Source organism: Aotus nancymaae, unplaced genomic scaffold (genome assembly GCF_030222135.1).
Source record: "Aotus nancymaae isolate 86718 unplaced genomic scaffold, 86718_ANA_hifiasm-v0.15.2.pri h1tg000029l, whole genome shotgun sequence".
In the NCBI taxonomy this organism is placed as follows: Eukaryota; Metazoa; Chordata; class Mammalia; order Primates; family Aotidae; genus Aotus; species Aotus nancymaae.
Genome location: NW_026988442.1, coordinates 68,517,697 through 68,530,970, shown reverse-complemented (window position 1 = coordinate 68,530,970; position 13,274 = coordinate 68,517,697). Strand labels below are relative to the sequence as shown.

The 13,274-nt window shown below is 34.1% G+C and overlaps 1 protein-coding gene across 2 annotated transcripts in view; it reads left to right on the top strand.

The window, feature by feature from the left end:
* The window catches only part of ARHGAP15 (Rho GTPase activating protein 15), a 634,760-nt gene that overhangs the window by 417,982 nt on the left and 203,504 nt on the right, over nucleotides 1-13,274 (top strand). For both annotated transcript variants that reach the window (XM_064382800.1, XM_012473459.2), the window contains exon 11: nucleotides 3,206-3,283. In XM_064382800.1, coding sequence (XP_064238870.1) covers nucleotides 3,206-3,283 — 78 coding nt within the window. The remainder of the gene's footprint in view (nucleotides 1-3,205; nucleotides 3,284-13,274) is intronic.

The window sequence follows — 13,274 nt, the reverse complement described above, 5'->3', positions numbered from 1 at the left end:
ATGTTCCAGGTTATTTTGCAAAATGTAATACCCTCCTCTTTAATATGTGCTTTGTCATTTTCACTCAATTTATGTAATTTAAAAAGTATGATAGCAGGAAAGCATGAGCCATTCAAAGCAGGAGCCGCTAATGTCAGAGATCATTATCGTTCACAAGATATATAGTGTTGATATCTTTGAATCTAAAGAGTTTGGAAGTTGTGTCAAGATAGATTCATATTGCATCTAATATGTTTTGCTTTACTCCTTTTTTCTTCCTGGTTTCTATCTTCAGTCACAAAGCAGTTTCTGTGCTGTGACTCAGGTCTACAACCACAGTGGTGGCACAGGTCTGATTTACCCTCCCTGTCTCCATCAACCATGCTCCCTCCTTTTATGCCAAAAGAAAGTTGCATTATTACTTTAGGATGAGGCTGCTTTCTTTAAATGATATACTGCTTTCCAATTGTTCATATGTAATATGTCCAATCCATACTGCTTTTTCAAATGGTTTTGATGACTGGACTTAAAAAAAAAATGTTATAGAAATTTATGGAAGAACAAGGAAAGCACTTCTTACATTATAACTCTAAGAGAAAAAGAAAGTTTTGAATACACGGAATTTCAGCAATTAAAAACCAGTTTACAACTCTATGCATTCCAATAGCATTTATAATAATATTTGAAAAGGAAGAGTGCTAACTTCAAAATAGACATGCACTTGATTTTACACCTTGTGTGAAGGAATAGGCATATTAAAGTGAGGATTAAAAAATAAATAAAATACAGTGAGGATTAAGTCCCTTATTTGCAATTAAATTTTGAAGTTCAAATAATTTTATTTATAATCAACCTCTGATAAGGGTCTAGCTAGTTAGCAAAACAAACTTAATTTTCAAAAATATACATTCTCATGTTTATTGTAATAGATATTCGTATTTCATCTTTAATCATTGTTGCAAATAGGATGATTTTATTGATTCTTTAAAAAGCATATTAGAATTTCTCATTTACAGAACAAAGACCCATGTATTCCATTGATGTTTCTATTTTCTAAAATATTCTTTTTCTCTAAATTCCTTAAAATCAATTGATAAAACACAGGAACAAATCAGAGCCACATTCATTTGATAAAACTTTGTTTGTGGTAGCAAGCATCAAAGTGACTTTATTCACCACTCATGGTTCTGATGACATTTGTCTACTTCCAAATTGAAAACTCTCCTCAAAAGCCCCAAGCAAACCATCATGAACATTTTTGTGTAAACACTTCAGGGCCTCTGAGGGTGATTTTATAGAAGAATTTTAAAATAATTTCCTTAGTAGCTATATGTTCAAACAAATTAAGAAAGAAAACTTTGAGAAAGACACACTTGAATGTACAATTTTTAACATTTTAAAATCTATCACCTTATTTAAAATTTCATAGGTTAAAGCTAAGTACCAAACTGCATCTAATGACAAATGAAAAAAGAAACTGATTAATAAGTTTTTCATAAATTATTCTTTTAACATTCTGGGTGTAAGTACATGAACTTAAGACCAAAATGGACCAATACTAAAGCTAGGAACTAAATATTAGAAAAATTTTAATTAGGACTATTATCACATTTAAGCTGTCAAGCAGAAATTGTACTTTAAAACAAACAAACTGGAGTAGACTTAGCTTAATGGAGGTATTTTGTGCATCACAAAGAAAAAATATATTTGATTTTTACAAATATATATGTCTTACAAACTTTCACCACTGGCTAACTGGTATCCAGCTTCACCCAGTTCCTCACAATTTATAGTTCACAGGAAGAGACAGAGTCTCAGTAATTTCCTAGATTATTCTAAAACTATAAACTCACGTGAATTAATACATGTGTTAATAGCTATTGCATTTTATTGCCATTATCTCAAGTTACCCTATATTTTATTACATGGAAGAGTAAAAACTATAGTGAATGATTGTCCTAAATTATGCTATTATTACCAATGTTATAAGTTATGTTATTCTACCATAACCTCCCAGTGAAATATTTTTCACAATGGCAGAACTGTTCCTAATATAAAGTGTATAAAAATGTAGAGATGGTAAAGCAATAAATGAGCTCATTTTATGTCAGTAAAGAGCTTTGGAAAGCCTTTATTCTGTTATATTATGGCAATAATTTCTACCAATATATTTAATACTACTGTGAATTACAATGGTTATCCATGATGCTGTATCACCTCCATAGAGAAACTGTTGAGATAAGACCTCTGCATCTGCTGGCAATCTCACCTAGGTCTCTCTGAGTGCCCAGAGAATATACACTCTTGACATTACAATTACGTTATCAGCATTTTTAGGTACTATAGTTTTTGACTAAGTATTTCTCTTTCCATTTTCCTGTTTCTTCATTGTCCTCATAATGTGGTCATGAAAATGACTAGATTCCATAAATAGATGTGTGGAAAACAAGTGAATGATTATTGAAATTCACTGCTGGGATAAGTTATTTTAAATTACAGATGACCAGTTCTGAAATAATCTGAAACTCATTTTACCATTTTGCCAAAGATTATTTTTCTCTCCATAATGATGCACCCCATTACCTATAATATACTAGCATTATATCTGGAATAGAATTTTTACTCTTTAGTTTCAATTAATCAGACCAAAATATGTTATTCTGTAGATCACAGAAAAACAAGAATAGAATAAAGTAGAGTAGAGTAGAGTAGAGTAGAATAGAATAGAATAGAATAGAATAGAAATGGAGAGAAGAAAAGGAGCTGGGGGGAGAAGAGGGAGGAAAGAAGAGAGACAGAAAGGCAGGAAGACAGTAAGTCAGGCCAGTAGCAAATGTCTCACAAATGTGTTGAGTTATTTTACCTTGTAAAGAAAAGGACAATAATACACAAATGTCTGGAGGTTCCCCCAACCATCCAGTTTGATTCCTATTTTTCCATTGGAAATGAATTTTAAATATACAATGTAATCCCATTCTGCCTACTGCTCTTTTGTGCCTTAATTAGACTCAAATTTATGATGATAATTTTAATTATGACTGAATACCATGATCACTTTATTGGGCTTAAAATTTTGAAGATTGCATAATTTAGAACATAGAAATTACTTTTCTCTGAGAAGAGCTATTTGATGTGATTTACTTCTTGTTTTCATAGCTTTTTTAAAAAAATTTTACCATCTCAGTTCTTACATGTGCCAATATAAAATATGCCCTTTTGTTTTCAGGTCTAGATGTTGATGGAATATATCGAGTTAGTGGCAATCTGGCAACAATACAGAAGTTAAGATTTATTGTCAACCAAGGTAGGTGATTTCCACTTCAGACATTTTTTTCAACAGTTTCATATCTAACAATATTTCAGACTCTGTGCTGCATGTACTATGAATAAACAATAATAAAACTAACAGGAGAAAAAGAGTGGAAGAAATTAAAAAATTATTATCAGAAAAATAATGGATAACCAACCAGTTTATCTAGAAATTAATAGAATATATAGAGGGACAAATTAATAGCTTATGTAAAATAAATAGTGAAGGGAACATGTCAAAGTAAAAATGGAGGAAAGAATAGAAAAAGTAAAAGAAAGAAAAATAACCCAGATTCAAAAAATGTTACTGGCTTATAATGGACACTTACTATATGTTGATGAATGAAAGAATGAATGATGGAAAATGTAAAAGTCAAAATAACAGATATTAGAAAAACATAATAGGTACCAGAAAAATTAAATTAGAAAGTGCATATGCCATCAAAGAGTTGTAAATTAAAACAATGAGATGCCATTACGCACCTGTTAGAATGGCTAAAATACCGACAACTCCAAATGCAGACTAAGATGCGGAGCAACAGGACTCTCCTTCATTGCTGGTGGAAATGCAAAATGATTCAGTCACTTTGGAAGAAAATTTGGCAGTTTCTTATGAAAATAAACGTATTCTTATTGTATGTACTTCTTATTGTAAGTACTTCTTGGTAATTACCCAAATGAGTTAAAAACTCACGTACACACAAAAACGTACACACAAAATATTTACAGCAGCTTTGTTCATAATTGGCAAAACGAGAATGCAACTAAGATATCCTTCAATAGGTGCAAGGGCAAACAAACCATAATACATCCATACAATGGAATATTATTCAGGGATAAAAAGAAATGAGCTTTCAAACCATGAAAAGACTTAGAGGAATCTAAATGCATATTGCTGAGTAAAAGAAACCAGTGTGAAAATGTGTGATTCCAACAATGTAACATTCTGGGAAAAGGAAAACTACAGACAGTAGAAGATCAGTGGAAGCAGTGAGAGGGGTTCGGGGGAAAGAGGGAGAAATGAATAGGTGAGCACAGGGGATTCTGCGGGCAGTCAAACATTTCTGTATGATGCTGCAATTATGCATACATGTCATTATGTATTTGTTAAAACCCATAAAATGCAATGCAAAGAGTGAATCCTTATGTAAATTATAATATTTAGTTGATAATACATCGAAATTGACTTATCAATTGTAACAATCTACCCCATTAGTACAAGATGTTATTAATAGTGAAAACTTTTGGATGGGTGAAGAGATGTATGGAAATCCTCTGTACTTTCTACCCTATTTTTCTGTAAACTTAAAACTGCTCTTAAAAGGTATATTAATTCGAAAAATAAAAATAAAAAATTAGCAAATGAAAAATTAGAAGACTAAAACATCTTAAGTTGGTGTTATAGACAACTCCTAGGTTTTTAGATTTTAAAATCATACAGATGGGATAGAACTTAGACTGACTTACTTTACTCCTTGTATACTTGGCATCTTAACCTCCCTGTGCCTGTGTTCCCTATCAGGAAAAACAGTGGGGGGATGCCTTGGAAACATTTGGGAGAATTAAATTGGATAACATTTATGGCACTGCCTTAGGAATGTGACAGACTCATGTTAGTTTTCCTTTCACTTAAAAACAGTCAATAGTGTCTTCAGAAGAACTCCAAATCCTTGTACTCTAGCTTCCCACTTAGCTTCTATAATAGCTGGCTTCAGGTCCTCTGAATGTTTTTCATAATACATCTATTTAATATATAAACTGTACTCCCACATTTACACACTGTTGTGTTTTTTAATGTCTTTGCATATGCTCTTCCTTTTACTTTCAATATCCTCCTCTCTTCCTTCCCATCCCACATACACAAGCTTCCAGCCTGGAAGATTTCTTCTTCTTTTTTTTTTTTTTTTTTTTTTGTCAAGGCCCAGATTATAGTAATTTCATTCAAGAATCCTAGAATCCTCCAGTCAGACTTCTTTTCTGTTCCCCTTACACTGAGTAGCTGAATTTACAGTAGTACATTCACTTCTAACTTTTAAAATTCCATCTATTATAAGACCCATAGATTTAATGCCAACTTTTGGAAAGGATATAATCAAATGTACTCGGTGATTGTATTTCAGAAACATTAAAATTTGTAAGTCTTGGAATCAAAAAATAGGATACTGGTTGAAATGTCTGTCTCTTTCACAAATCTCTAAAAAGGTAGGACTTGAATCATCTTTGTATCTTTTCCCGTTAACCAGTTCTAGCCTTGGTGTTTTCATACAAGGAGTTCCTCATACGGGGAGTTTTTAATTAATATTTGTTGAACAATGTGTGTGGGTGTTGCAGGTAGGAGAAGTATTAAAACTGGAAAGAATTCAGTTCTCCAGCAATTCAACTTGGGTTGAACCAGTCTGTTAAATGTTGATTGCTATACTTTTGGCCAATTGCCACATGACTCTTGTTTCTAAGAATCTCTGTAACTGAGAATCTCCACAGCTCTTCTTCTTCACTAATGCAATTCTTTATCTTTCACAATTACTCTCTTTTCTGGGCAAAACACAGAACTAAACTTTACCTCATTTATTTATATTATTTCCATTTAACTGAATCAGAGTGTCCCCTCTGTGGGTAAAATTTGGATAAAATAACCCTAGCCTCATATTCATTCTAGTTTATAACCAGCTAAAATCATTCTTGTAATATATTTCATGCTGAAACGATATCCTGATTGGGATTCTAGACAGCTGGGCAACACATTTCTTCTACAAAGAAGAAATCTCAAAACAGAAGCCATGCTAGAAACAAACACTAGTTGTATTTCCTGCCTTTAAAAAAAAATTATGCTCAGCAGTTTGAAAAGGCAAAGAAAAAAATCTGCAATGAAAATATGAAATCTGTCCATCTCATCTTTTGCAATCCAAACTTCAGCGTCCTCTGAGGCTATGTAACTGCTCATGTTTCCATGAGAATTGACAATGTAAAGCTGGACAGAGGCCTGAGTTGGTATCTGGTAGCACAGAATTGTCAGTAAACTGTCTCCCTGGTTTATAGCACTGTCAGAATGTAACACGCTCAACACAAATTACGCTACGTTAGGACCTTTGATACTGGTAACTTTGTCCAAGTTGTGTTATGGAGTTTTTTGAATTAGATGATAAGTAAAATGCATATACCAACCCCTTTCAAAATTTGCTAATCAGATTACCCATTGAATGCGTTTTCTGGACTGGCCCTACAACCTTGTTGCTAATGCCGTACCTTCCCCTCCATCTGGAGGAGGACTCTAATAGTAGAGCTGACTTGCAAATAATCAGTGCTGGGTTCAAAGAAATTGTATGTGTACATGTGGCCCTCTCTGTATGTGTCTAAAAATATAAGATGGCAATGCAGAGAAAATTCCATGAAAAGCATAAAGTGCTATGTAAAAGCAATGCATCCTTTTTTGAAGTCTATGATGAAACATAAATGATTTTGGCATACCTGCCTTGTATTCACACACTTTATTCCCTCTTTATTCACCTTGCACATGTTTCTTTTCTAGAAGGCTCTAAATAAACATTTTTAAACAATTAAGCCCTGCCCACTGTTAGACTAGACAAATAACTTATTTTTGAGATTTTCAAGATAGATGAATTGCAATTTATGTATTTCACTAACTTCTTGAATGCTATAATCATCAGCAATTCTGAATACACCAGTTGAATGATTCAATTTGTTTTGGTTTTCTGTTTGACTCACTAAATCAGTGGGAATTAGATACCCTTATTATATTTCCAGATCAGATGACATGCAAGTTATATTCAAAGTGTTCACTTTTGAAAAGCATTTCCTAATTATAACTAGTAATGATGATAATAGTAATTATTATCATAAAAGTAAACAGCATTTTTATAATTTATTATGTGCCAGGCATTGTACTAAGTACTTTATTTACATAATTTAATTTAATCCTTTCTTCCATCCCATAGAGTAGGCACTATTATTACTCCCATTTTTACAGATGTAAAAACCGAGGTTCAGATATTAAATAATATCCTAATGTCATACAACATCTAAATGAAGGAGCTAAGACTAGATCCCAGATCTGTCTGACTCAGAGTCTATGCTGCAAACCACTGCCATTATTCTGTATTTCCAATTTATCACCTGTTGATTATCTCTTTATAAAAGCAGAGATTAGTCTTTACATGCTACACACGCTCATTCATGACTTTCCTTTATACCCTGCCTCTTGGTGTTGGTAAATGATGAGTACTACCATTGGAGTTTTGCTAAAATTGTTCAAGAGATGCTTGGAAAAACTCCAAACATCACAGTTACGGATAAGCCTGGCACTGACATTCTCTATAGGGCTTTATGTATCTATGTTTGGCCCAAGAAACTACTATAACACGCTATTCTATTGCAGCCTTTGCGAAAGGGATGGAGGATTCTCGATTTACTAGGCTGTTGGTATGTTTGTGAGCAGTGTTCTGCCCTGTTTGTTGAATTTGGTGACAGCTTTCAGTGACATTTTGCTGATACAGCTCTTCTGCTCTGTGAATACATCCCCTAAAGAAAACTGGTCTATGACCTTAGATGTCAGCCTGTCATCAGCCTGTGACATTGCGTTGATTCTTCAGAATGATCTGTGACCTCCTTAGTTTTCTTGCATGGGTGGTACTTTGCAAAGGACAGACTTCAGCATGGAAGATGCTGCATGTCTTGAGAACTTTTGACAGAAAGCCTTGGAAATTCCCCCAGGCTAAATTCCCCCTCCTTCCCACATTGACACTTGGGTTTGAGCTGCCCATCTATGCCTTAGGCTTATTGCCCAAACTACAGATTCAGTTCACACTCACTTGGTATTACTTAGACATCCTCTTTCACCCTTTAAAAAAGGGACAAGAGAGATTGGCATTCTTTTTGGAAAAAGCTAGCTATGAACCTTCCCAAGTCCATGAGCCAGTGGGAGAGCTATGAAGCATTGCGGGAAGAACTGACTGGGAATTTTCCAGAGGGATGTCTTAGTACACAATCACGAATATTCCCTCTGTTTTCCTGAACTGAAGGAAATTACTTCTTACTAGGATTTTAAACACGTTCCTTTTTTTCTTTTTCTTTTTCTTTTTTTTTTTTTTGAGACGGAGTCTCATTCTGTCACCCAGGCTGGCGTGCAGTGGGGAGATCTCGCCTCATTGCAACTTCCGCCTCCGGGGTTCAAGCAGTTCTCCTGCCTCAGCTGCCAGAGTAGCTGGAACTACAGGCATATGCCACTATGCTTGGTTAATATTTGTATTTTTAGTAGAGATGGGGTTTCACCATGTCTCAAACTCCTGACCTCAAGTGATCTGCCACTTCGGCCTCCCAAAGTGCTGGGATTACAGGAGTGAGCCACCACGGCCGGACGACATGTTTTTCATTTATAGAAACAAAATTTAAAGAAAAACTCTTAAGGACAACCTTCTCTACTTTTTCAAACAAGGAGGGACAAAATATACAAATTCTATAAATCTACGTGACCAATAATCTTGTTTGAGTGTGTGTTTGTGAGCACACACATGCGTGCATTTGTTGTTTTAAATGAGAGAATTTTTCCATTAATTTATAGTCTTGTAATTGTAGATATTTTTATCTACCCAGACTTTATTGGCATAATAATCCAAATTAGATATTGGCTAAAAGAGATGGATGTGCTTAGTTTGAACATGCTAAGAATAAGCTCCATTTAAAACAAGCTATTAGAAAAATAATTTTGTTTACCAAGTGTACCTAAACTACTTTTATATAGATTTGTACCTTAAAGCAAAGGCAAGCATTAACTTTAGTAGCTATCCCTGTGCTTTTCATATTGTTCACAGCATCAAAAATTGAATAAAAGAGAGAAAGGGAGAAAGAATGTGAACAATTGGCAGTTTCATCATGAAATAAGCAATTGGATGAAACAGAAAAAGATCTGAAAAAGGATTTCAAATTTCTGTTCTTATAAAATAGCCGTTGTATCAAGTCCATTCATTTTTCTCTTGAGTAAGTTTATATTGCCCTCTTATTATTTTTAAAACGAGATATTTCCTTAAGCCTACTCTACTCTCACCGCCAACCACAGCAACAACAAAACAAACTGTGTTACATGCTTTATTCCAATCCACAGGGTGGTTTTTTGGTAAGTTGAATCATTGATATTGCACCTTTTTGGCTTTCATGTGACAAGATTATCTTTTAACAATGATTTATTTTTCCCATTAAAGTTGAAAAGATCACTTGATCATTAAAGAGCCAGACTCTAACATCGTTCAGGGCTTTGGAAACTTTCTTAGACCTCATTTTTCAGCTACATTGAGCAAGGGAGCTCAAAGACTATTGATGAAGCATGTATTGTTTTCTAGCTGCTTAAGAAAATGTATTGGCATTAATAAATAATGCTGAACACAGAGGTTAAAACAATAAGTTATTCATGTTCATGCACATTTATATATTTTCTGGTTTTTATATTCCAAAAGTAAGCTTATGAATCCTGTTAGTCTCTAAGGTACACAGATCCTGGCTACTTATTTTAAAGCAAAACTATACCACACATTTATTATGGATTGTATTTTCTAATTAATTACATACCAAGCAATAAGGAGCTGACGTAATGGTGGTGTAAAATGAAGGCAAACACCATCTAATGGAGAAAAGTACTAGGTGAATTTGAAGGATTGACCTCTTTATCTTGATTCTGAACTATTTGTAAGCCTAATAGAAACTATTTTAACCCCTTTAAATCACAAACTCTTTATTTCAAAAATGGGGGTAATAATGAAAATATGAAGACTTTAAAAACTGAATCAGCCAGGGGATAGTTATTATTAACTTTAATTAAGATGACAAGTAGATAGATGAAATCAGATAAATATTATATTTTCTTAATGATACATAATAATTTAAAATCAAATATGGTTTTTGCCTTCCACATGATTGAATTTTCTTGATGGTAATTGGAAGAAAAACCAAATACAACTTCGGAAACTCTTTACTATCCAGTGATTGAAATCATTGCTAGCCAAATTCATAGGCCTTCAGAATTCTTGGATACAAAAGAGAAAATTTCATATTGTCAATATGTTTTGAGGATGTTCTAAATTGCAAAGAATAGCTTCACATTCATTGGAGAAGGAAAGTGAAATCTAATGAAATTTTAGCTATTAATTCAGTTGTGGCTTTTCTATTATATAGAAATTAAATTAGTCAGAGCTATATAACTACTAATCCCCAAGAAAAACCCGTAAGATATTTACAAAATTCCATCATGATCATGATCATCATCCTCATCACAAATCATTGCCATAACCATCAAAATTATAAGTAGTTATTAAAAGCTTCTTAGAAAAACCATGCTTACTTCTGCTATAACAATACTCTGTAACACGGTTCCCAGCCTTGACTGCATATCAGAATTGTATTGCGTATCTCCTGCTGCCTAACCATATTACTGCCAACTTAGCTACCTAAAGCAATACAAATTTATTATCTCACAGTTTCTGTGGGTCAGAAGTCTGGGCACAGCTTAGCTGAATCCTCTGCAAGGCTGCAATCAAGGTGTCAGCCATAGGTGGGTTCTCATCTAGAGGCTCAACCGAGGATAGGTCTGCTTCCAGGTTCACATGGTCATTGGCAGGATTGAGTTCCTTGGGGGTTGTTGGACTGAAGGCCCCAATCCATCATTGGTTGTTGGCCAAAAGCCTTATGGACCATCTCACTACATGGCAGCTTCTTTCACCAAAGCAGCAAAGGAGAAACAGATGATTAGTAAAGCAGAAGTTATAATCCCATGTAGCATAATCATGAAGGTTACATCCCGTCACCTTTGCTACCTACTGTTGGTTAGAAGTAATTCATAGTCCCATCTTATATCCTAAAAGAGGGGCTTATACAAGGTATAAAAACAAGAAAGGGGGGATAATTGGGGGTCATCTTAGAACCTGAATGCCATAAGAATCAACTGGTAGAGCTTTTCAAAATTAAATATTTTTGAAGCTCATTCATTAAAAACTCCAATGTAAAAGTCTACAGTTTGAGCTATAAGTAAGTATTTTAAAAGAAAAACTCCCCAGATTAGTAGAGCCCATAGCCAGGTGTGGAAACCCCCTGCACAACCACAAGCTAGTTTTATTCCGGTTCTCTAGTGGAGACATGACTTACCAGGCATAACATATACAAGATTTGCATTTGAAAAAAGCAGAAATAGACCATGAATGCCTGTTTTGATAACCAGTTTTCTAGTGAAGGGGGGAAGTCTTCTCTTTGGCAATTGATTAATAATATTCACAAACTTTTATGAACTATGTCATTATATAACTAAAAACTACCATGAATATATTATGTATGTTGTTAGTATGATTAAAATTACATGTTTTACCATAACAATCATTTTCCAAGGTTGTGAGTTCTGAAATAAATGAAAATAAAAGGTGTTTTACCTAATCATTTGCTAACAAAACTAAGGGGTAAATAATATTGAAAAAATATAATACAATTATGTCATTGCTGATAATAGGAGCATTTAATTGAGAATCTACTATATGACAGATACTCAAAAGTTAGAGGTATCTCTGACCCTTATAAAAGTTTGCAAGCTAGATAAACTTTCTTATTCACATTCTTCACATAGGGAATCATATTTCAGAAAAATTAAGTAACTCTTCTAAGGCCACAAAATTAATACAGTATTGAAGCCAGAAAGTGAACCTATTTTAAATTTACTCCCAAAAATATATTGCCTGGTATCTTGATTCAGTTTACCATGGGGAAGGGGGTAGAGAGACATTATCATCTTTTTAACATTAAGGAATCCCAAATCACTTATTATCATTATCATACTGTATTTTCCAGGTGTTCAGCCTGTGGGACCCTTTATAAGAAAAAAAATCCATTTTTAATTACCCTTTTAATAAATAACCCCCAAATGCTTTGGGGATTATCAAGAGTAGGAAACTTGATTCATTTTTGTATCTCCAGCATAGCAAAGTGCCTGCCACTTTGAATGTATGAAATAAAGGTTTGCTTCTACAAAATAAAATAAGAATGATGAACATCTAATACAAGCCAACTCTGTATAAAATAACTTCATTGGTACATTATGTTAGGTTCCATTTTCTCAGCAAAGAAAACTCAAGCTATATTTTACATTATATTTTCTCCTAGATGCCTATAAATAGCACTTAATTTTAGACTGGATAAAAGAAATTAATGGGGGATCCTATATCCCCATTTTCTGTCTCAACAAAACAAAGCTTGAAGCAAGATAACTTACTGTCCCTCAACATACTATGTTATTAGCAATTGAACGTGTCAGGCGTGATATTGTAAATAGTGGCATAACCTGGCATGCCATCTTAGCCCTCCGAAATGTTGGGAATGACTATTTAGGATTAGATAAATGGCAATGAAACCATACTGCTCCTGCCAACCCCTAGGTCCTGAATTTTGAAAGTATGTCTTTTGTTTTTGTTTTCACACAAGGATCCCTGTTGCTGGTAATTACAGCTTTAGTGACTCACATATATTTATATAGCACCTCTTTTCCAAGGTGCCCCATGCACTTTGGAAACATTTCCTAAAGAAAGTGTGCTGTAGGAAAAAAGTATTCTCATCTTCTTAAAGCTGTTCCTGAAAAGGAAAGTAACAGTTGCAGAGATGGGAAGAAATTTTTTTTCAGGTCCCCGAGCACAACGTGTAGATAAATATTCAAAGTTAACAAATGCAGAGCTAAAGCAAGATTCAAACTAAGGTCTGAATGACTTAGAGCCATACAGATTTTACTATGCTCTCCTGTATATGGACCCATTGGAGAAATGGTGGCAGATAGTCTTACCTGCTTCTCTCCTTTCTGAGGGTCCCAGTGCAGCAGCATTAATATGGAAAGGAGAGATGAGCTCCATAAAATAAGATTTTAGCATTTACATCATTCATTTGACAGATGCTTAAAGAGCTCCTACTAGGTGCCAGGCAGTATGTGGGACACCAGAAATACGGCAGTGAAT